The sequence below is a fragment of the Parasteatoda tepidariorum genome, chromosome 7 (assembly GCF_982258835.1).
Source record: "Parasteatoda tepidariorum strain Cologne lab strain chromosome 7, Ptep-v5.0, whole genome shotgun sequence".
NCBI classification, from domain to species: domain Eukaryota; kingdom Metazoa; phylum Arthropoda; class Arachnida; order Araneae; family Theridiidae; genus Parasteatoda; species Parasteatoda tepidariorum.
Window position 1 is genome coordinate 88,019,883 of NC_141761.1, and position 26,748 is coordinate 88,046,630.

General features: G+C 29.8%; 1 protein-coding gene across 1 annotated transcript in view; it reads left to right on the forward strand.

The window, feature by feature from the left end:
• The window catches only part of LOC107444016 (uncharacterized), a 130,450-nt gene that overhangs the window by 77,365 nt on the left and 26,337 nt on the right, over nucleotides 1–26,748 (forward strand). Inside the window, exons 14-24 of the mRNA XM_087168226.1 lie at nucleotides 225–344; nucleotides 1,401–1,421; nucleotides 1,525–1,644; nucleotides 2,347–2,371; nucleotides 7,289–7,401; nucleotides 8,668–8,781; nucleotides 9,926–10,043; nucleotides 14,096–14,140; nucleotides 15,215–15,354; nucleotides 18,844–18,972; nucleotides 22,082–22,120. Coding sequence (XP_087024352.1) covers nucleotides 225–344; nucleotides 1,401–1,421; nucleotides 1,525–1,644; nucleotides 2,347–2,371; nucleotides 7,289–7,401; nucleotides 8,668–8,781; nucleotides 9,926–10,043; nucleotides 14,096–14,140; nucleotides 15,215–15,354; nucleotides 18,844–18,972; nucleotides 22,082–22,120 — 984 coding nt within the window. The remainder of the gene's footprint in view (nucleotides 1–224; nucleotides 345–1,400; nucleotides 1,422–1,524; nucleotides 1,645–2,346; nucleotides 2,372–7,288; nucleotides 7,402–8,667; nucleotides 8,782–9,925; nucleotides 10,044–14,095; nucleotides 14,141–15,214; nucleotides 15,355–18,843; nucleotides 18,973–22,081; nucleotides 22,121–26,748) is intronic.

Sequence of the window (26,748 nt, forward strand, 5' to 3'; positions counted from 1 at the left end):
TTGGAAAAGTTTTATTATACTCAAGAATGTATTCCTATTTTTGTAAGTAATGTTTTTAAGTATATTCCATACTACAAAATCAATATCTGAATTATTTAAACGAAGATGGTAATAGTTATGTTTCAATCTGTATTGTTTCAAAAATATAATGTTTACTTAAATAGTCAAAATGACTGAAATCCTAGTGAAAATATATATTTTAATTACATTTTTTTTTCTTTTAGGAAGAAAAAGGAGAAAAGGGAGAAAGAGGGCGTCGAGGAAAAAGAGGATATCCCGGACCCCCAGGTCCACCGGGACCTCCAGGAGAACCCGGAAACATAAGCGATATTCCGGGTTTCCCGGTACTAATACTATTAAGCAATGTTGATTGAAATTAAATTAAATTTAATCTTAATTTTTTTAATTTTAAATATAATGCAAGCTTTAAACTATTATTTACAATTTTTTTGCTTGTAAAAAAAACTGTTCTAATTTTTACTTTATATTGTTTGATGCTTAAATACTAATATGAAACTTGTAATATCACGTGATATGAAAAGAAATGTGATAACATAGCTTAATTGGTTACTTGCGACTCGAGAAGAAGTGAAGTGATAATGCCTGGTCACGGGATTCAATTCAGATTTAATTGGATACCTGTCAGTTACGTCACGCATGTGTATTGAACAAGATTGGTTTCTGAATCGACAAATATCAGGATTTACCTACGATTACGTCCTTTGCAAGGATCCAATTAGATACCTGAAGGTGACGCAGTATGTGTATATCGATCCTTATTGGCTGCTGTAACGTGGCATTTGTTTATGTTAGCAACTGTTCTTTTCACTCTATTTGGAATAAGCCTAGCCCGTCAAATATGAATTCTCTTGAGTGGCATATACTTCCAGAAAGAAAGATCTGGCTTATTTATTACTTAACACAAAGACAAGCACGGAGCCATGTAAAACATAAACTAATTATGCAACGAAGTTGTCAGATACAGGAATAAAAATAATCACGGTCCCAATAAAATGCAGAAACAAATAATACATCTAGGTCAAATAAAAGACATAGACAAGAATGAATAACATTTTAGAAAACTCGATATGTGATACAGCGTTTTATTTAATTAATTTCAAGTTAATTAACCTTCTAACGTATGTATAAAACAACTTAGCTCGACTTAAACACTCCATTTTGTTGATAAACAACCAGTTGACGCTGAGGTCAAAGTTCACGTGTCTGTGTATCAGTGATCCTCTTCTTCTTAAGTCGCAAGTATTCAATTATATTTTAATATTCAAAATGCATCGATTATTTAAAAATGTTCTGTTATAAAATGATGGCTCATTGTATTTTTAAAAGTTTCGTTCACTCTGTTATTTAACTAATATTTTTATTCCTTTTTTTTGTTTCAGAACGAGTTTGCTGTTCAACAAGTAAGAGAAAATTAAAACCTTAATAGTTAAATATTTCCATTGTTGAAGTAAATTTGATAATATTTTGGTAAAAAAAAAATTTCTTTGCTCTTTATTACTTTAGGGTCGTCCAGGTATACCCGGGCATCCTGGACAAAAGGGTGAACCTGGTGAAGCTATTAAAGGAGAAAAGGGGGACAGAGGAGCACCTGGACCCCCTGGATCTGGTGGATATGTAAATCCGGTAATCAAGTGTACATTGCTTTCCATGAAAAAAATAGTTTTATAAAAAAATATTTTTTATTCAGAATTGAATTATTTCTATAAAATAGCCTAAACATTTTATAGTGACAGTGCAATGTTTTCCGTCAAATAACAACTAACCCTATATGCTTCAGTTGGATTTAAAGTATAAACGCCCTTATTAAAAAGATTAAGAATTTGTTTTTGCTCGATTTTTTATCATAGTATGATCACAAGTTATGACTTGCAGAAAGGCTTTCAGGGCACCTACCCTGAGCCCAACTCATATTACAATTTTTTTTCTAACTTTTCAATAATTGTATGTTTTTCTTAATAAAATGGAAAATAATTATATATTTTATGTTAGTATCAGTTTAAATAAAGTTTATTTAACATCATGACAAAAAGTTAGCTTCCTATGAAATTGCAGTGAAATATTGCTTTAAAAAAATATTATCAACTCTGTTACAATTATTTATTTGTATAATCAACTCTAAAGAAGCAATCTTTAAATTCTTATGAAATGATAGTTTACTGCACAAAGGCATAATTGTTTGCTTATGTTTTTACATACACTATTTAATATGCGCAGAACAGTTAAATTATTTGTTTACTAATAACCATAATTACGTGATTATTATTAATTTTTTACTTAAAATATACTAATCTATAATTTAAACATTTTATCTGCCTCACGTTTAAGGATGGACTGGATATCATTACAGAGGGTGAGATTTCACGTTTTCTTTAGTCTGATTTTTACTTCTTGTATTCTAGCACGAAATAATAGTTGAAGATGTGTATGAATTATAGGCCTAGTTCCCGAGTTATAAAAAAAAAATTCAATTTGGAAACAATTTGAAGAACGCTAGAAATTGTTTGAAAAGTTGCCATATGGGTCCAATGGATGCATTAGGTAAATCAGGGGATTAGAGCTTTCGCCAAGGTAACCTAGGTTCGAATTCCAGCTATGACTGGTTGCTACGAAATCTTCTCCCGGCTCACACTGACCACAGTGCTGACGTAAAATATTCTCAGTGGTTAACGGATCATGGGTTAGAACTCCCTTGCCATCTGGCAAAACGTGGGAAGTTTTCGTGGTTTTCCTCTCTATGTGACGCAAATGTGGATTAGTTCCATCTAAAAATCCTCCGTGTAGGCTAGTTTGTCCCAATGCTTGATTCAGGAGTTCCTTTGTCTTCTGGTTTTGGTTCAAAGTTACAAGACTACGAAGTGGCTGTTCAACGCCAGCTATAGTTATAAATATTCAATGCATTAAGTTAGCCCTCTTCTCTAATGCCGCCATGTTGAGTTTATTGAGGGGTTAGGGGGGGAAAAATTTAAAACTGTGAATTACTACATAAATGTAATACAGTTTCCTTAGTACTTTTTTTACACTATCTGAATAATACAGATTTTAAGTTGATAGAAGTAATGAAACAAATGTTAGAAAAAGATTTTGTAACTGAAAATAACAAAAAATTAAAATTTCTGATTATTCATATTTATGTTACTTAAGTGCTCGTCTAAGTCAAGTAAGATATTAATTGTAATTGAATTGAGATTATAATTGAATGAAACCAAAACAAAATCGATTGGACATGGAGTTCAAAATATTTTCCCCCACTTCATCTCAGTAAATTCAAAATATTCGTTGAAGCATTAAGTTCATATTAACTAACCTAAGGTTTGTATATCTATATTGGGTCCGAACTACAACTTAAAAAACAATTTCCAGCCTTCCTTTATTTGATAATTTTTTTTTTTGGAACAGGCTTACTATAAGCAATTAAATTTATGGTCGAACAATACATTAAAAACTAGAAAACCTCGTTTTTCGGACTCTACATTGATACTATTTTTAAGCCTATTAAAACTATTTTGAACTACATTAAAAAACTTCATTAAACCTATTTTTAACTACATTAAAACTATTTTTAAGCCATGAAAAATCGAATTTTGAAAATATGACTTCTTTAAAATTCAATTTCCCTGGAACTTCAGCTCAAATTTTGTATTTAAAAATTTGTATATTTTACAAATCATGTAAAAAATTGTATACTTAAAAGTTCGAATATTTTCGACTTTTATTAAATAGAAGAATAAAAAGTAGTACTAACAACTATTTATACTCTAAATTACTATTTTTTTTTCTTTTTGATAAGCGAATTTTATAATTGTGTGCAAAAATTTGTTTAATTCGCTTTAAAAGTTTTCGAGATATGTTCAAAATCAAATTATTGGAACTATAATTCCTACATTGCGGCTACTCTCCCATACTTTAGGGGTCAGAAATTCGAACCCGTCAAAAAAAAGGTAGGTTTATTCAGAGAAAGAACGTTTCAGTATCTGATTTCGTAACTTAAAATATCGTCTTCACTAATTAATTAGCATATTTGAGATCATTCCCTCGAATCATTAAGATTGAGTATTAGAACGTGAAGATCTAATCATTAGATCAAAAGTTATTCCGAGTAGTGTGTTTTTATTTTACGCACTATGCATGAAGCATAAGCAAATTCTAAATTATTTGTCCTGCATTCTTAGGGAATTAATTTCGCTCATTTCAGAGAAATAAAGTACGTAACAAACAATACCTCATTTGTCTACATAGGAATATTTATACTTTGCTCAAATAAGAGCATTTTGTACTTAATTATTTAACAGTATAGGGTGTTTATAAATTCCCGGACCCATTTTGATGTTTATAAAAATACTGAAAACACTCATAAAATACTGAATACACTCATAAAACACTCATAAAACACTCATAAAATACACTCATAAAATACTGAAGATATAAACAAACTTATGGCATTTATCGATGGAATAACTCATATATTTTCCTTTTCAGGTTTGAATATCTTAACTTTTGTAAATATCGTCTGCGCGTGTGGTTAATTTCAGATAATTTCCTTTTCCAGTTTAAATATCTGTACTTTGCTAAATATCGTCTGCTTATTGATTGCATTTTTCTCTCTTTTGTTTTTGGCAACTATTGCAATGTTATGTTTACTTTTGATGTGTTTGTTCTATGTGGTACTTTTCTAAGTGATGTTTTATTCGAGCGGATATTAAGGAGAATGCATAGACCACAAGAGAAAGCACAGATTTTATGGTGGTTCATAGACATGAAATCGATAGTGAAAGCACAGAGAAATTGCAGAAGAATTTACCAAAAAGATCCTCCATCCAAAAGCAGCATCTTGCGGTGGAAAAAGAATTTTCTAGAAACTGGAAGTATCGCAGATAAAAAACGTTCCGGACGTCCCTGCACAAGTGATTTTGACGTTGAGCGTGTCAGACAGACATTTTTAGACGATCCTAGAAGATCTGTGAGATCAGCGGCAAGAGAATTGGATATACCAATTTCGACGGTGTAGTACAAGGTTATTAAGAAACAATTAAGACTGCATGCATACAAATTTCAAATTGTTCAAGGTATGGAACCGGACGATAGGCCTAAGAGGATGACGTTTGCAACAGATGTGGTAGGAAGGATAGAAGATGCTACTGACTTTCTGAAACGCGTAATGTTCTCCGACGAAGCATCCTTTCATGTTTCTGGCATTGTTAATCGTCAGAATGTGCGCATATGTGGATCTGAAAACCCCCATGAATACAGTAAGACACAAAAGGATTCTCCAACGATTAATGTGTGGTGTGGACTAATGCACGACCGAGTCATTGAGCCTTTCTTTTTTACAGAAAAGACGGTCTCATCAGTCGTATACTTAGACATGTTGGAAAACTTCGTATTTCCACAACTAGAAGAGCTTCAGCAGAAGAGCTTGTCACATGTCTTTTTGCAACAAGATGGTGCACCACCTCATTGGGGTATCATCGTTCGTAGTTCTTTGAATGACCATTTTCCAGGAAGATGGATTGGGCGAGGAGGTCCAATTCCTTGGCCACCCAGATCACCTGATATAGCGCCTCTGGACTTTTTTCTTTGGGGATTTATAAAGGACAATGTTTACAGGAGGATTGTGTCGAATATTGAAGACCTGAAAGTCAGAATTACAACCGCAATAACTTCTGTGGATGTCGACATGCTTGCCGCTTCCTGGCGTGAAATTGACTATCGACTTGATATTCTCCGTGCGACGAAGGGGGCACACGTGGAAGTTCATTGACAAGGGTCGTGAAACTTTTTGAGTCTATCTAACCATTTATGTTATTAATTTTAATCTATCTTATTATTTTATGAGTTATTAAACATCAAAATGGGTCCGGGAGTTTATAAACACCCTGTATTTTTAGTTCGTTCACATCGCAGACTTTTAGTAACTAAGTAAGTTTGTAGTAAGTAATCATGACTTACTACACTAAATGCTAATCCTTTCCTTAGTAGACTATAAGGCTTCAGATTTGTGGTTACGAAATTTCAGTTTGAAAAAAAAATGCCTACGTGACAGATTTCTTTTTCTTCCTGAAATCAGCATCCAAAAATCTATCAAAATCACAGATCCAAGGTTTATATTATAAGAGATTAAATTTTTGAGAGGTGAAAACTATCTTACCACACTTTTGCAGACTTTTCTTTAAAAAAATTATTTATATAAATAACATAAAAACTGCATTTAATGCTAATTTTAAGGGAAATGAAATCCATCCCAGATAGCAGGCAACTTTACGGTAAACGTTGTATTTTCATTTGACTGACATAAAAAAGTTGACTACCTAATATTTTTTTAATCTTAGTAAAAATATTAGTATGCCAATCTTGCTTCCTTAAAGATTGTATAAAGGTATTTTTCCTTTTTTTTTTAGCTTTAATTGTAAACTTTGTACTTGCCCTTTTTTTCCCTTCTAGCTTTACATATATTCCTCTCAATTGCAACATTTTGTTTCTGTTGAAAACTTAATGATTAGGCCAACCTTAATTTTAAATCTGTTAAAGAGAGTATATGAAAGCCAGTGCAAATAAAACTTGTCTCAGTGAGGGTCATAAAATCTAAAATGAACCTTGAGAAGTTAAATTTATCCTTGGTTTGAAACTGTTTTCAACTCTTGATTTGCAAATGATGATTCATTCTCGATTTCGGGAATTTTTGTTGCTTTGTTTTGTAAAGGCAGATACAATATCGGTGTAAAATGATAGTTTATGCAAGCTTGATGGATGCGAACCTCATAATGCGTAAACTATAGCATTTGTAATTTAACATTGTTTTCAAACAAGTATTTGCTAATCATTTATAAACTTTGTTGTTGATAATAAAATCAACCTTGCATTGCTATCTGGGATGAAGCATATATTATTTAATAATAAGTCATTTATTTAATCCATTTCAACAAGGAATATTTTTGTTAAGCGTCATTAGTAAAAATTAGATTAAATTGTTAATTATAAGAGATAAAATTTTTAAGAGATTCGTATTTTGAAAACTAGAATAACACATTTTTCTACTTTATAATTACACAATTATTGCAATCAGACCAATTGTGTTCTACTATTTGATGATGTTTATTTGATTTTCTTCTATTTGATGATGCTCTTTTTTTTCACTTATTAAAAAATAATCTATTATTCTATTATAATAATTAACTATTAATCTATAATCTATTATTCTCTTCCTATTGTTAATAACTGAATAGTATTTCACACACATAATGATTGAACTTATCATGTATATGGTATCTGTTTAAAGGAGAAAAGGGCGAGAAAGGTGAGAGGGGCCCAATAGGACCTCAAGGACCTCCAGGTGTCCCAGGAGTGGCCGGAGAAATGGGACCTATGGGATTGACTGGCATGAAGGTAAAATATGACACTGATTGACATTCAATAAAACAATCGCTTGCGCATTCTGTTTTATATTCTGCTAATGATGATTGCTGATCATACTAAAATCAACTCTGACTTTGTTAGAAAAAATTAATTTTTGCATTTTAAACTTTCTATCTCATAAAATTTTCTTACAAATTTTTCGTAGTAGTAGTATTAAAGGAAGTCACGTGACTTTTTTTTACACTATTGATAACTACGTACGGGTACAAATATTTAAAAAAAATTTTATTCAAATTTGGTAAGGTTTTTTTTTTTCTTCATCTTTTTCTACATTGATATGTTTTTCATAATCGTGTATTATACGTGGAGAAAAAAAAATTTGGTAAAATTAACGTACTGTATGATAATGAAATAGGTAATATTTGCTTTCATACAGTTATAATTTTCTGGAAATACAGGTTTTCAAAAGTATAGTTCTTTTTACCACGCATTTAGTAAAAAAATGCAGAACTGAAAAGCAAATTTAGCAGAATATGTGGCCATGGCACGCTCTAAGATATTAAGAAAAAATTAAAAAATTTTACAACGTTTACCAAAATTTTATCACATATTATAAAATCATATTTTATTATTAATTTTACCAAATTCATTAACAGAGAACTTCAGTAAAAATAGCTGAGTTTTTTGGTATTCTCATAGAAAAACATGGTAAATCTTACCATATTCTGGAAGTTTTAACCATTCCTTTTTCTTTTTTTTTTCAATGTTTGATTTGCTTATTGGAATTGCTCATTTTGTTTTCATTTCGAACCTTAAAATTATTATTTTGAGATACATTAAAAAAAAAAGACTATTTTTAATTTTTAAAAAAAACACACTTTAAAGTTTTACAAACAATAAATAAAACTAGAAGGATTAATTAAAATCGAATTCTATTTATTGAGATAATTTAGTCTCATTTTTCTTACCTGTGCCAAAGAAAGGGAAAAAAAGGGGAAAAAAATAACTGAATTTTTCAAATCATGTATTCAAATCATGTATTCAAACTGCAGAAAGGCTTTTAATGCAAAAATAAACTTCCTTCAACTATTTTATATACATGCAATTTTTAAACAAATTGAACTAAAAAGATGTTTTTAACACCGAAGTAAAAATTTCTAGCTGAACCCATGATATCATTTCAATGAACTAGTGACATTATTTCATTTCGTGATAAACAGAATCAAGAAATTGCTTGTTAAGTATATATGCGTCACATTTTTTTTTATTTGTTTTAAATTGTTTTCATTTATCTAGGGTTTGAAAGGAGATCCAGGACCTGCAGGACCACCTGGTCCCGTATCTTATATTGATGAGCTTGATGACAAGTATGTTTATTTGCCAGGACCTCCAGGAACACCAGGGCCACAAGTACGTGTACTGTTGCTATATTTTTCCTCCACAAAAATTCCTTTATAGAAAAAAAGAAAAGATTCATGTACAAATGTCCATACACTGGAACAATTCATTGTTCCTCACATGAGATGTATGGACCGTCCATTGTTCCTTTCGTGAGATGTATGAAATCGTCCATTGTTCTTTACATGAGATGTATGGGACCATCCATTGTTCCTTACATGAGATGTATGGAACCGTCCATTGTTCCTTACATGAGATGTATGAAATCGTCCATTGTCCTTTACATGAGATGCATGGGACCATCCATTGTTCCTTACATGAGATGCATGGAACCACCCATTGTTCTTTACGTGAGATGTATGGGACTATCCATTGTTCCTTACATGAGATGTATGGAACCGTCCATTGTTCCTTACATGAGATGTATGAAATCGTCCATTGTCCTTTACATGAGATGCATGGGACCATCCATTGTTCCTTACATGAGATGCATGGAACCACCCATTGTTCTTTACATGAGATGTATGGGACCATCCATTGTTCCTTACATGAGATGCATGGAACCACCCATTATTCTTTACATGAGATGTATGGGACCATCCATTGTTCCTTACATGAGATGTATGGAACCGTCCATTGTTTCTCACATGAGATATATGAAGCCATCCATTGTTCTTTACATGGGATGCATAGAATCGTCCATTGCTCCTTACATGAGATGTATGTAACCGTCCATTGATTCTAACATGAGCTGTATGGGACGTGCCATTGTTTCTTATAATAAATGCTTCAGCTAATTTTATGTAAAATATTAAACCATAGTTATCTAACAGTCGTAATAATGTCTAAAAATTCAAAACCTGCTATTTTACATAAAAATAAATAAAATTTAGAATAACAAAAACAGTAACGAGGGACAGCTTGTGAAATAGGTACTTAATATAACACTTGCACTTACCTTCGATAAGATTCAATATCTACATCAACATAATATATTGCACTTTTCAAATAGTTTGCCAATACCACTATATTTCTTATATGAATATATTCTTAACATTCGTAAAAATACTGAATCATTTTTGTCAACTTCCTATATCATTCAAAAATATTCTGCTTAATAATAACTTTTTAAAAATATATTAAAATTATTTGAAAGGGTCCACCAGGAAAAGGCCTTCCTGGACCCCCGGGTCCACCTGGTTCACCGGGGCCTCCAGCTGGTTCAGCGTCAGGAGCGACTTGGGCTAACGTAACGCATGGATCTGGTAAAAAAGGTATTTTTTATTTCGTATTAAAGTTATTGAAAAACTTAAATGATTGTTTTAAAAAAATACTAATATATGAACCTACTTACTTGACACCAACAATTTCACTAAAATAATACTCTAATTGTTTTTGTTCTCTTAATAGTTCAGTTAAAAGTAACGCCAATATTTCTTATAGCTTATTATCTAGTTTGAAGAGATCTGTTACACCTACATAGGTTAAATTATAGTGACCAAATAATGGAAACGCATATTTTATTTTCAATTCAAATTTGACGGGGAAAAATTAAATCAATATATACATATATAGATAGATAAAATAATATATATATATATATATATATATATATATATATATATATATATATATATATATATATATATATATATATATATATATATATATATATATATATATATATATATATATATATATATATATATGTATAATTAAAGTCTTATAATTTATCTTTTTTTCCGATTTTTTTAAAAAAATTTCATCCTTTTTTCTTTTTTTTTAATAATTGTTTGTTATTTTTGTAATTATTATTTTTTCCCCTTTTTCATGTGTGTTATCTTCTTTTTGAACTTTGAATTTACATGAATTAAAAATTATATATATAAATTTACAATTAAACAAATTAAAATGTTTATACTATAAATGTATTTATATTTTTAGTATTTATACTGTTGCGTATTAAGTATTAATAAGCTTCCACTTTAGATTTTAAAATACAAATTATGCTAGTAATTGAACCTAATTTGTATGTTCCAGTGAGATTGTCAAATATTCAGGTTCCATTATTTATATGTTTTGTCTCTATAGTTAAACAATCTTCTTACTTCTATGCGGAAACAAATAAGCAATTTTCCTGTAATTCATGAGCCTTACAACACAATTAAAATATTTTTTAGTTTTGCCAAAAGAAATTAACTGAGCAAATCAAGCAATCAATTAAATCAAATAAAGAAAATTTTAAAATGAATCAAAATTTCCTTACCATTCATAATTTGAAAAATAGGGATGAATTATAGCGTTGTAGAGAGTACCATAGGTGATAGATTAATTGAGATAGATAGATAGACGAACACTCTTCTTGATTTAAAAGATAGAATACACATATGCTTTTAATTTTTCGAAAAAAATTTTTGCACACAAGTCTAGTTAATAACTAAAATAATAGATGGCAGCACCAAAACTTCTTTAAGTTATACTCCTCTTGTAAAAATTTTTTAACCCTATTCTACAAGGTAGACATTATACAATAATTATTTGCTCTTGTTTGTTATATTAAATATCTGCTTTCCTCATTTCAATTTCGTTACATCCCTTTTCTTTTCGAAAACTCGATATTTATAGCATTGTTTTACACAGGGATATCCGTTCTTTTTTTTTTTAAACCTTGAACACTTTAAAAACACTATTTAAGTATAAAATTAATGTAGTGTAAGACGCTTTTTACTTTTAAACTGCTAATTAGCTAAATTGCTAATTGCTTAAAAAAAAAATTTTTTTTAAGAATTATAATTTTTAGCATTGAAAAAAAAAAATTAAACCATTAAAGTTTTGGCGAGTTTTTGAATGTTGTGTTTTACTTGGTGTTTCATCAATATGTGACAATTTTTTTCAAAAAATATAAATATTTTTTAAGTGTGGTAAAATATGGGTTAATGTTTACTGATTTTAATATATTAATATATATATATATATATATATATATATATATATATATATATATATATATATATATATATATATATATATATATATATATATATATATATATATATATATATATATATATATATATATATATATATATATATATATATATATATATATATATATATATATATATATATATATATATATATATATACATGTGTGTAATTTTCAATTCATATAAAATATCAAAAACTTAACTTATTTTTGATATGTTCGAGTTTTAAACTGACCTTAATCTAAATGCCCCTCAGCAACGTATTTTTTTATTATTATTATATTATTAAAATGGCTTTAAAGCTGTGTTATATTTACGTCAAAAACAAACTTTTGTCTAGAGATGTTAACAGTGACAAGAATCCAATCTGTCTGTATCAATTTCATTAACAATTTGATTCGATAAACACCTGCTATATTGAATTAATTAAATGCGATTAATGGAACATCTGCATTCTGCTGAATTACTATGGTATGTTTCCGCTTGTCGAAAGCGCGGATTGAATACCAATCAGCATTAATGTTTAAAACGTAACTATAAGTCGGTTGTTCAATAGAATGTCGAACTTCAAATAATAAATTTACTTAATTTTGTAACATAAAGAGATATTTATTTTTTAATTATCTTAAAAGAAGTCGTAGAAGAAAATTGAAAAAAATTTTTGTCTTCCGATTCTATCTTTAAAATAGATATTTTCAAACACTGTTCTTTAAAATGATTTATGCATTGGGCGTTTCAGTAATATTTTTACATAATAGCATGTTTTTGTAATGTTTCTAATTTTTGAGCAACTGTATATTTAAATACATGTTTAATTTTATCATTTATTATATCCTTGTTCTACGGTATTTATGTAATTTTAATTAACTCAAGGAACGATGTTAATTTATCCTGTCTGACTCTTAGACAATTAAGAAAAAAGATATAGGTTTTCATTTTCTGCGCATTAGATGCAAGTACATCGAATTCATAAACTAAGTTAAAAACATAGGGATATAGGGACAACATAGAAAAAGATTTAAGATTTTTTAAAAGGGAAGAGAAAAATTTAGAAAATGGTTTTAAAATATTTACAAATATAAAGAAATTAAAATTTAAAAAAAAAAATACGGAAAATAAAATAAGGAAAATATATAATCTCATCATCAACTCACACGATAATATCCGAAAAAATAGTGCTTTCAAATATTGTATTAACACAACCAAAGCAAAAATGAAGGGTAATTGAATAAAAAAAGTAAGTGTTGAGTTTAAAATAAATTACTTATTCGTATCAGGGAAACAGTAAAAAAAAAATCATCAATTTATTATTGATAATGCTTAATTAATTTTAATAATTGGTGCTTCCGGTATTGTGGTAATAATTTTTTTTATAAGTATAAAATATAGATAATTGATATTGTTTCAGAACTAAAAAATTTCTATTGCCCCGAAAGAGATAATACAGGATAAATTGATAAATTACTTGATGTGTATACATATATCATCACGTGATACTGGTTTATTATGAACGAAAATATTGATTCAATTTAATAATTAATTTTTGTAGTAGTAAATTAACACCCGACTAAGTTCTGATATTGAGCTTCAGTGTTGAACTGTTTTTTCTAAGAACTACGATCCTTAACTACGAAATAAATAAATATTTTTTTAAGGTTAATCCTTTTAAAACATTAGATCTTCTTAATATTTGATTTCAAAGGTATTGTTTAATGTTTTGCAAAGCAAGCTTAACATGCTAGAAACTAGAAAGAAAAAATTTTACTTCAGGTATCATTTTCTGAATAATGCAATTTAAGAAATTTGAGACAAAAAAATTAAATAATAAATTGCAGATCATTTGAGGATTAGTGAAACATGTTTGATATCATTCTAATTTTTTTCCCTTGGATAGATTTGATAAGCACGCTCAGAAAATTAACTTCAACGATGAACCATATTTTTGATTTTTAGAACTATAATATATTAAAAATTCCTTAAGAAGATGTTAATTTGAATTATATCCCAGTTCAAGATGAACCATGATCGGCAATAAAGATTAAGAAATACAAGAGTGTAATTCAAATTGGTACCTTAATAAGTTAGCAGAAAATTTAAACGATAGGATAGTTCAACACACTCTGAATTTTCTAATAGGTTACAACGAGAGCTTCATCTGTCTCTTATTATCTCCCCAGATATTAACTTCCGAAAATTATGAAAGATTTTGAAAAAATTATAAATGATTTTTTTTTTTTTTTTTTCTTTAAGAATAAATTAGATCACATTTGTAAATACATTTTTCAATTATACGAAGTGCTTGTGAAATTCAATTTTAAATGTACGTTTTATTTATTGAAGGAATGATGGGCCTGAAAGGATTGAAAAATCTCATGAGATCTGAAGGTAAATACTACTTCATTTTTAGAATTCAATTCTACTGCTAAAAATTAGTTGATTACTTTTACAAGATAATTTTTTAAAATTATTTTAAAAAAATATTACAATATGCAAGTTTTTTAAACTTAGAAAGACGGTTTTCAAAAGTGCAAAAGTTCAGGCTTAAAGAAAAATGTTTTCAGCTAATTCATGTGTCAGAGCGCAAATATTTTTCCATTTGTTTCTGATTTTAGTTCAATTTGTTTTCAACAGGTGGCTCTGTAACGATTATTTACTCTTCATTCTGATGTTATTAAGTTCGACATATCATTGTAACTAATGCTGGATTTTTCAAAAATTCAGATACAATTTTTTTAAGTTTTCAAACAAGTTGTGTTGTGAATTAGAATTATTTTAATTCTTTGATATACTGCAAAATCTTTGATTTACAGATTTGCAATCTGCAACGTCACCTGTCGGTAAATTTTCTAGCTGAACCATTTATGCCCTGTTACATGAATGTCAGTCGCTTTTGGGGCATCCAATATTCAAATAGTGTAAACTGTTACTGTTTTTAAAATTAAAGATTTCTGTTTGCTCTATTCCTATTGGACAATTCATATTCCTTTCTCAATAGAAATGTATTTCTATTGGTTGCATCTGTTACTGATTGATCATTGATTGATTTCCAGTAGACGGGTTAGTGAAGTGACGTCATTTTACGCATTTCTGTACGCGATTTTCTCATTATCCAAAAAAAAAATTCATGTGAATTTTTTTTTTCATTTTTGAGGATTTTTTTAAAACATTTTTGTTGATCTTCGGCTTTGGAACAGTGATTGAACTTTAGACTTTTATTAAGCTTTATTCATTTTAATTTTAAATAGAATAATTCTTTAACTTGATGATTAAATTTAGGTCAATTGCGATTGAATATTTCAGAATGTAAGAAAAAAATATTTATCATATAGGTTTGCTTGTCGATATTCTGTTTTTCAAAAAGGAAATAAAATATGATAATATGAAATTTGCTACATAAAAAAATTATTATTTTCAGGTTTATATTTAACAGTTTTATTTATTCATTTCTCATTTTCTTAGGTTTTCCAATGAAAGGTTTAGTTGGCCCACCTGGTCCGCCAGGCCCACCTGGTCCGCCAGGCCCACCCGGACCGCCTGGACCATCTGGATCAACGTCAAATGATGATATTAAACGCAATCAACCCTCAGTTGTTCCAGGGGTATCTAAATTTATTTATCATTCTAATATTATATTAATATATTTAGATAGTTAATACTATATACGTCAACTATTTAAATATCCAATAAGATATGCCGATAAGGTACATTTATCCAAAGGTATGTACAAATATCAGCTTATGCAGATGATACTGATTTTCTGGGACGTACCAAACAGGTTGTCTTAGAGCCTTTTACCAGTAGGCTTGAGGATTCTGCTAAAATTGGATTTAACTATTAATCAGGATAAGACCCAATTTATGGCAGTCAGTTATCGAAATTTTAAGGTTTTCCCTCTGACTAATAATTATGCATTTGAAGATGTCAGTCAGTTCTAATACCTAGGGACAATTGTTACAGCTAATAATATCAAAACAGAAATTAATAACAGCATAAAGATTTCTAATATGTGTTATTTTGAATTTAAAAACCAACTGAAATCAAAGCTCATTTCCGGTAAAACTAAAATTAATTTAATATAATACTCTAATTGAACCTATATTACTTAATGGCAGTGATGCTGGCCTTTAAATACAACTGAGGAAAATAAGCTACTAATATATGTAAGAAAAATACTCAGAGCAATCTTCGGAGCTGTTAAAGAAAACAGTGTTTCTTGAATTCAATACAATTATGAATCATGCAGAAAATTTACGCAACCAAGCATAAATTCAGTTATTGAATCCTATAGAATAAGATGGCTGGGCAACAACTATAAAAGGGGTGATGGTGACCCTGCTAGGAAGCTGACTTTTGGATAATTTACAGGCAATCGAACAAAGGGGAATATCAAACACCAGATTCTGTGGAAAATATCTCAAAACCGTGGGAATCAATAAGCGGAGAAATCTAGTGACTGATGGAGCCAGAGGGAGACGACCATAGAGTTGAAATACTGGAGACGACTAGGAGACGACTCTATGGAGACGACTAGTAGGGATGGCTCTGGCTTGTACTAGGCTGTCATGCTATTGAAAAACGAAGAATATATGGAGAAAAAAAATTTAGAAATCTGAAAATATATATGATTAGACTTTTGATAGCCATTTTTAGTTTATTGAACTACATATTATTCTAAATTTTGATTATTAATAGCTGTTTGTATTTTTTTGAACTGTGCTCTAAATATTAACTTATGTAAGTTGTTTGTAAGTTGTTATGCACTGATTTATGTCAACTGTTGGCAGTTTACAAAACTATATAATCTTATAAGTATTGACTTTAGTTAGTAACTGCTAGAAAAATATCTATAAAACGGTGTATTGACTTATTGCTGATGTTTGTGGTTGACTAAACTCTAAATATTAACTTATGTTAGCTGTTTGTAGTTTACAAAGCTATATAACAAACTATATTACTCTAAGTATTGACTTTCGGCAAAGAACTATAAAATATTTTGTTGATTTATGTTGCGACTTGTTGTTTACTTTTGTTAGCTATACTCTAAATATCAACCTATGTTAGCGTTTCCTATGCTGTAGTTTTCAGAACTATATCATATTCTAAAAATTGATTTATTTCAGCTGTTTGCAGTTTAAAGCTGTTTGTAGTTTTCAGAACTGCAGGGTAACAAAAAAGTATAGGGATTACTTTTGTGGCTATCTATCACTAAAGTTTTGAAACCTTTTTGCATATATAGCATACTGATCTAAAGCTCTGCTATTAGAATTTCAATTGCAATACTATTTCATAAAATTACAAAAATGCCTTTGAAGAAATTTGACAAAAAGCTAATTGGTCAAGTGCAAGCATTTTTAGAACTTCGATGGAGCCACAGGATTATACAAACCCATTTTAAAAGGAAAGGTATTGCGATTTCACTCAACCATATCAGTCGCATCAAGAATTCAAAACTCGGATCGATGCAAAGTAATGCAAAACCAAAAAAAAGTGGACTGCCAAGCAAATTGAAGAAATTAGATTTGCAGAAGCTTGATAAGATGACATCAAAACCGGATCCACCAACACATGCAAGCATGGTTAAAGCTCTTAACGTGAGTCAGCAAGTTGTAAGCTATCAACTAAAACAAAAGTTGAAGAAAAAAATGCCATAAAAAACATAAATATCATCTTTTAAGTGAGAGATTGGTGCAGATTAGGAGGCAACGTTCATGTCCCCTCTACAAGCTTCTCCGTAAGGACAGATTTCGAAAGTTCATTACAACTGATGAAGCTTGGATCTATCTATCTGATACCAATGCTAAATCTAAAGCTCAATATCTTAGTCGCGGGCAGAACAGGCGAGACTTGACACCATCAACCACGGTGCCTCATCCCAAAAGCGTAATAGTTTGGATGGGTATATCCGCCCATGGTGTGACCAAACCTCGGTTAGTGAAACCTGGGGCCAAAATAAATTCTGAGTATTACATACAGAAGATATTAAAGCCCTTTCTTAAGGATGATTGCTGCAGATTGTACCCTAATGGTGATGCTGTGTTCCATCAGGACTCTGTCCCATTGCATGCATCTAAGGTCACCCAGAAATTAATAACAGATCAGCAAGTGCAATTCCTGAGACCAGAACAATGGATTCCAAACAGTCCTGATGCTGCACCATGCGACTGTTTCCTATGGGGACATCTGAAAAACAAACTGAATAAGCGAAGAATTTCTACATTGCCTTCAAAGAGCTATTAAAGAAGAAGTGAAGAAAATCCCCCAGGAAATCATTTTGCAGACTTTAAAATCATTGCCGAAGCGTTGTAGGCAAATCTATTATGCCGAAGGTCGACATATTGAGAAGCATCGCCGAATTTATGTAATAAATTATGGAAATAAAAACATTCAAAAATGATCCCTATATTTTTTTGTTACCCTGTACACAACGAACTATAAATTCCTCTAAGTATTGACTATAGTCAAGGAAATATAAAATACTGTATTGACTTAGGGCAATTGTTTGTAATTTATTTTTGCTAGCTATACTATAAATATTGACTTACGTATGCTGATGGTAGTATGCAGAACTATGTCATAACCTAAAAGTTGTTAATGCCTTATATCAGTTGTTTACAGTTTGCAAAGCTTTTAATGCTTTAAATATTTACTTTTGTCAGTTATTTGCAGTTTATAGAACTATAAAATACTCTAAATGTTGACTTATGTCAGCTGTTTGTTGTTTCCAGAATTGTATGATACTCTAAGCCGTTCTGCTAAAAATTGATTTATGTTAGTTGTTTGCAGTTTACAAAACTATATAATGCTTTCAGTAATTACTTTTGTCACCTATTTTAAAATAACAGAACTATATATTACTCTAACCATTGTTTTTAGTCAAAAAGTACTATAAAATACTATGTGGACTTATGACAGCTGTTTGTAGTCTGCAGAACTTTATAATTCTCTAAATGTTGATATATGTCAGCTGTTTACAGTTAACAAAATTATATAATATTTTAAATTTTTACTTTTGTTAGCTATGTGCAATTTACTGAACTGTATAGGCATTGACTTATATTAGCTGCTTATAAATTCTCTAAATCTTTCAGGCATTAACACTGAAAAATGTAGATTCTCTGCTCCGAGTGTCTGAAACAAGTCCTCTGGGAACACTTGGTTTTGTGTTAGACGAAGAAACTCTTTTAGTACGAGTCAGTGGGGGATGGCAGTATGTTGCTGTAAGTACAAATAATAGTTTCTTGAAGAAATTTTAAAATTTTAAATTAATTATTAATTAATTATTAATTTATTATTATTAATTATTTATTAATTTAAAATTTTAGTTGCTGTAAGGAGAAAAATTATGTATACTAGATCTATCCTATTTCCTGCCTTTAATGTATACTTTTAGAATTCATGCCAAAAGTCAATGAAAAAATTGCAAATTAATACTTTTACGTATGTATATATATATATATATATATATATATATATATATATATACTTTTTTGCGGATATAATCGTGTGGGCTGATGAAGAGATTATATCTTTTATTTTACGGATTTTTAAAAACAATTTCGTCCTTTTATTCGGATTTTTTCCCGGTTTTTTGTTATTTTCATTTTCCTTTTTTTTCCTTTTTTTTCATAGTTCTATAATTTTTGCCTTGTTTTATCTACATTTTGAACTTATATATATATTAACCCAATTTTGGGTTAACGACTGCTAATGTTCAACTCCGTAGCCTTGTAATTTTAAACCGTTCCAGAAGACAAGGAAACTCCTGTATCAGTACCCCCAGCGGTATTGATTTGTTATAGGAACATAGAGGACTTTGCGACTCGACACATTTAACGTACATCAGTCACCATTTACTACATGGAGAGTCTTCGGCCGGCTGGGATCGAGCACACAAATTCTTGGACATGGGCCCAGTACCCTACCAACCAGGCTATCCCGGCCCTAAGATAATACTTTAACATTCACCTGTAAGTAAATTACAGCTGTACCAATAATACAGCAAGCGAACAGAACCAACAATGCAGCTGTAAGCGAATAACAGTCTCTTTCCGAATATAAATGTTATGCATAAGTTGCTTTAAGGAGAAAAATTGTGTACACTGGATATTCCGTAATCCCTGTCCTTAATGTATGTTTTTAGAAAAATTTATTGATGAAAATTTGCAAATTAATACTTCATCAAGAAGAAAGTCTTGCCAGAATCAGACGAATCAATAATGTGGCTGTAGGTGCAAATAGCAGTTTCTTGACGAAAATAAAATTTTATGCATAAAAAGCTGTAATAAAAAAACTACCCTACCTGCAGACTGGATGTCCCGTAAAAACAGCCTTTCAGAATTCATGTCAAAAATTAATAGAAAATAATTCGCAAATGAATACTTCAGCAAGAAGAAAGTGTTATCAAAATTAGACGAATCAGTATTGAGGAAAGATTATTAAAAATGTCAAAACTAGTTTTTGATTGCTTCCAGCGATTGAACATGTATTTTGCTTTTATTGATCTTTAGGTTTTGATTATTTTTTATGATATGTGAACTTTCAAATGTGAATTTATCAAATGTGAACTTTCAACTTCAAATGAGTATTTTTCACGCGCAATTTTATTGGCAAAGATTCTAAGTCGTATATTAAAAAAATGTATCTTTCGTTGATCTCGTTTTTTTTTTTTTTTTTTTTTTTTTTTTTTTTTTTTTGCTAGGAAAAATCAATCTACGGATAAATTACAAATTTTTAGTATGAATATGTCCCAAGATTTGTAAATAGTTGTTATGATTTTTTTATTTTTATTTGATACGGTATGCTAAAATCTTGTTCAGCGCGAGTCTGCTTTTTTTCAAAGTCTGCTTTAATTAATTTTAATTTTTTTAATTATGCAACAACTAATCAAGAGGGTAATTAAATTACAGTTTTTATCGCTAAAACATATTACAAATTAAAAGTCAATCAGTTCACAAATACCGATTTCTCTTCTTGATTTAGAATTGGATAAAAATGAATAGCATTCAAATGAAATAGTAAGAAAAAGCAAGTTAAATTTCCGGCCAATTACATTATCAATCGCTGAGATGACTGTATCAGCAGGATTTTAACACAAAAACATGCAACTAAAATTGTTCAATAATAGTCCCTGTAACCTTATTTTTCCAATAAAAACAGTTGATAAGACTTGATTAACTCTTGAAAACTTTCGACTAATTTCTATGTCCTTATATCTTATCTATAAATGTACATTTGAAAATCCCTTAAATCATATATCTCATTTTTATATGTCTAATTAACCGTAAAATTGTTAATCATAAACATTAAACCTATTTGTATACTAACGATTATGTTTTTGTTTGCTATACTGATAGTTGAAATCTTTATAAAATGCAAATTCCGTGAATATTACAGAATAAATTCAGGGAAGAAGGAAAAAAAAGACTTTTGCAATTTTTACAGTTAACTATATATATTAACCATGACTATATATATTAGTAATAGTTAAATATATCTATATACACCGAAGAGCCATTGCATTATGGCCACCCTGCTAATAACATGTAGGACCACCTTTATCCCTCAAAACTGCTAGCACCCGCCGTGGCATTGATTCCACAAGGTGCTGATTGGTAGTCTGATGTATCTGGTACCAAGCGCTCGCCAACTGGTCCTGCAATTCAATCACATTGCGAGGGGGTAGCGTGGCAGCACGAATTTGGTTTTCCAAGTAGGATCACAAATGCTCTATCTGATTAAGGTCAGGTGAGTTTGGGGGCCAAGACATGACTTGAAAGTCACTGGATTGTTCCTCGAACCAATCCATGACGATTCAACCCTTATGACATGGTGCATTATCCTGTTGGTAAACACCATCCTCCGCAGGAAAAACTGTTGCCATAAATGGGTGAACCTGGTCTGCAACTATGTTCAAGTAGCTTACAGACGTCAGGGATTGTTCTATGAGGATTATGGGTCCTAATGTGCCCCATGAAAACATTGTTCCTGGGCGAGAAACCATGAAAACCTGGGATAGCCCATTGTTATAGTTGGAGGGTGGTCATAATGTAATGGCTCTTCGGTGTATATGGTTATGATATTTTACTCCGAACATTATTTGAATTGCTTTCATTATTAATAAAAAAATAAGAAAATAGTTTTAGACAGTAAATTTTATGAGCATATTTGGTTTTTATTTATAGAAATTCGATTGTCTACTTGTTTGAAGAGCAATTTAAAATTGTGAACTTTATTATTTTTGTATTGCACGTATGTTTTGTTAGCCATTATTTTCTTATCTACTTATTCTTGAGAGTTTATGTTCTTTTTTTTTAAATTTCGTTACAGCTCGGTTCATTAGTTCCTCTGCCCTCAGCAACAACAACGGTAAGATTTTCTTTTTAATTTACAATTTTTATTTCTACTTAATTTTCAAATTAAAAACATTTTTCCTATCAAAAATTTAATTTTAACCCCTCACAGTGTTTTTTTTTTCTTAATTATATGTTAAAGGCGATAAATATGGAAGGTATCCTTCGCCCTATGATCTGATTGGATAAAAAAAACAATCACACTTCTTCATTTCTGTACAATCAGTGCAAATTAATCAATTAAGGAGGGAGGGATTTTCTTCTTGGCTGTCTTTGGCTATAATTATAATGCTTTTATTTCTTGTTGAATTTGAAAATAATTCTGAATTAAAAAAAAAGTTGAAAATCATGTTTTTCTTTATTTAAAAATTCCTAACAGGAGAGCGAGTCGTTAGGAGGCCATTACTCTCGCCATCTTGGATTTTATATTAAATTTTAATTTTTTGTTTTATTAATATTCTTTTTTGTTCTTAACAAACTTTTGATGATATAGTATTATTAGACAGCACAATACCTTTCAAAAAGGGAAAAAACTAAAGGAATGCTTTATTATATTAGGAGAAATAATGCTTGATAATTTTCAGAACTTGTATGAATTTTTCCTCAAAGCTTTAAAGCGCTAAATTGATACAATTTGTAGTTTTGAGTTAGTAATTTAAAACTACGCGTTTCTCAAAATCTAAATTCTTATAACAATTTAAGCTGATGAAAACTGATTTGGATGAAGCTAAAAAGTTCTTTTAACGTTAATTGCATATAAACAGATATTTATTGAAACTCTAAGAGCAAGCAACTGTATACTATTTAACTGCCTATCAAAAACTGTTGATTGCACAATTGCATTAATGCATAATTTTGTCTAAAAATTTTTAATAGAGAATCTAAAATACCACACGCTTTTTATGTCAAATTCTGATTGGATAACGGTTTTGTATTTCACATGAATCGCAATATTTTACATGTATAGTAAAATATTGACAAATTAGTAATTATCCATCATCAATTTATTTGTGTTTCAAAGAGGTTAACTTTTCAATTTTTTTTTTAACTCGCTACTTAAGTATCTTTTTATACACGAGTCATTGAATTAAAATTGTTTATATTTATTTCAGCTGTATTGTTCTAAGTCTAGGTTACTATGACAACTATTACTCTGCATGATTCTCAATATAGCAGGTCAGTGGGATACCTGCTAGTGACGTAGAGCAGGTTGAAAAGCGGCATTTATTTACGTTAGCAACTGTTCTTTCCATTCTATTTCAAGTATCAATTCTCTTGAGTGACACATTCTATATTCTTTCGCAATGATTCTTTCAGAAATATTTCAATTCTTTCACTGTATATTTCTCATTTAACAGAAGGACAGGCGCGAAATCATGTAGAATATAAACAAACTAATTATGTATCAAAGTTGTCAGGTACACAAAACAAAAATCTATCACGTTTGCAATAAAATATATAAACAAATAATAAATATAAGTTAAGTAACAGACGTTGACGAAAAATAATTACATTTCAGCAATTTTGATGTTTCATACGGCGCTGTATTTAATTGACTTCACGTTAATTAACATTCTATCTTTTGTAATCTTATGTCATTTTACTAATAAACGATTCGCTGACGTCGTCACGTGTGTGGGTATCCGTGATCTTCTTCTGGACGTGCAAGTACCCAATTGGGTACTTGAAACTCGAGAAGAAAGGAAGAAATACATAAATATAAATTAAAGTGATTATTTGTTTTTCCCCGTCTCATCTGTAAAAAGAAAAGTGAACAGTAATATTATTTATTCATATTTAGTAGCAACTATCATTTAAAAAGGAAATCGGTACTTATATCTTACTAGAAAGATGCATGAAGCGCCACTCCTAAATCAAGCTGATTTTTTTTATAAATTTGTTTTTTGGTTTTGGTTTAGATGATGAATTAATGGAAATAAAACGTTTGTCCTATTTTGCATAGGAAGCAGGGATACAAACTATTAAAAAAAAATTTTGTTTGGGCAAAAACGTTCGAAAAGAATCGCAGAAGTTTCGCCAAATGCGCGATAAATAATAGAGATGGCAAAATCACGCCTAAGATATAGACAAAAAATATAACAGTTCAAACCATTTTTGAAATGAGTTCCAATTTAGCTATTAAATTGTTAGTATAGAAAATTCTTTCAACATGTGGCATTAAACTGTAATTTTTTATTTCATTAACAAAAACAGAGAATTTTATTCGAATTTTACAATTTAATCTTTTTAAACGCAAATATTAAAATTACTGATTACAAAGAATTTTTAATTTGAAGCAACCTTTTAAAGCCAACTATTATGTTCGTTTGCGAAGTGAGTTAAATTTGACGACGTATACGAGGTAAAAATATAAGTTTCCGATAATTTATAAGTCAATATTTACTTCGAAACAGCCAAAATAAATTTTATATATAATTTCAGAATCTAAAAAACTATCTTTTTTAAAAAATCAGCGTGATTGGCGAGTAAGCAATCTTCCTTCTTAGTTCATATCGTTAAATGTTACATGCTGCTTAGAATACTATAGATTTGGGATTAAAAAAAATTTGATTTCTATCAATTCACAACTGCATTCGTTCATTTGAATGAGATTTAAATTTTAATGATAAACATTATTATTTTTCAAAAAGGTTCGTAAAATCTACGTTACCTACTCTACACAAACCTACTGTGCCATTAAATTTAATTTTTTAAAAATAGAAATAAGAAATAGTAATATTCATTTAAGAGAAAACTGAGAAAGTATTAATAATATTTTGCAAAATGTATAACGGAGTTTAGTTGCAGTGAGGTCCGCAAGGTGAAATCCCACTTAAGAAGAAAACAAAATTTACTGAACCTTTGAAACTTAAACGATAAAGCAGACTTATTTTGCATCGACCGTGTCACATAAACACAATATTTGTCTCATATTTGCCGAGGGTTTAATCTAATCTGTTTTCTCACAAAAACTCGAGGAATGCCACAACCAAAAACTTCCCGAGTGGTCAAAGATGGAAGACCAGGTGTGCGATCTTGCATTCCATCAAACACTTCTAACATTTAGCCCAAGTGAAAACGGGGTAGCGCGTCTCATAAACTTGATAAAAAACGTCTCGTAAATGTTCGTAATCAATGTTTTATTAGACATCCGATGAACGACTTTATCTCGTCTTGTATGGTCACCATAATTCCATAGACAACAATCTCGCTGCTACTGCATGGGTGGCTGTGGCTGAAGACTTATTCGAAAAGAGCACATCACTTAATATCAACTGTCTCATTAGCTTAAAAGATAACCTTTCCCATAATGAATGTGATCATCCACCTCTGAAATATTATAGTGGGAACTTTCTTGGGAAAGTTCCTTTGATTTGATTCTAAAGAGCTACCGAATATAAAACAGTTACCGATTTCTTTAAAACCCGCCTGGTGATCAGATATTGTCGAGTGAATATAAAAAAAAAACTAATTTATATGTTAGATGACTCAATTATTTAGTTTGAGTGATTGTAATACCTAAGAATTTTGAAATGATATTTGGTTGATAATTAATTAACACGCATGTGTAAAGCAAAAGAGGATTTATGTTCTAAAGCTAAAAAAATAAATTATCATAAATTAAATAGCCTTTCCAAGATTCATTTTTTTAAAAATAAAAATTGCGTTTTTGCTTTGTGTGATGAATTAATTCATCTGATTACATTTTTCATGATAATTTGAGTTTGAAATTGATAATTTTGTGACTGATTAGATAGTGTTTTTTTTTTAAAGTGTGTAATTTGATCACATTCCATGCACGAGTTTGATGATTCACTTGGACAAACGCTCATCTTATATAAATTTGATACAACTGTTTTTGTGAATATGTCACGGGATGAAATTGAGGCTAACTTATAGGCAGGTGATCAACTCAATTAGGTAGCAACTTAAGAGGTTCATTCTTTATAATTTAAAAAATATATATTAAAGTATGGAAGTACATAACGCTTCATATCAACTTTCTCATTAGCGTCCGAGATAACCTTTTCGTAATGAATGCGATGAAGTATCTTTGAAATACTAAAGCGGGAGCTTTCTTGGGAAAATCTTTGGATTTGGTTAAAAAGAAAGAAACAGAATATAAAATATAAAGAAAAAACAGAATGATACCGAATATAAAACAGTACAAGCAGCGACCGATTTCTGAAAAACCAGCTTAATTATCAGATATCTTCAAAGTGAATGAAAAAAAAGCTAATTTATATGTTGAATGACTCTATTATTTAGTTTGAGTAATTGCAATTCCTAAAAATGTTGAAATGATATTTGATAAATAATTAATTAACGCGCTTGTGCAAAACAAAAAAGGATTTATGTTTCATTGTTAAGGAATACATTATCAATTATCACATATCAAATAACTTTTTACCTCTTTCCCAGATTCATTTTTTTTAAATAGACTAACTACGTTTTTGCGTTGATGCTTGACAAATTAATTCATCTCATTACATTTCTCATAATAATTTCTGCTTGAAACTCCTAATTTTGAGGCTGTTAGATACTGCTTTTTTAAGATTGTTTATATAGTTTAAAGTGTGTAATTTGATCACATTTCATGCTCGAGTTTGATGATTCACTTAGACGAGCAATCAACTTATAAAA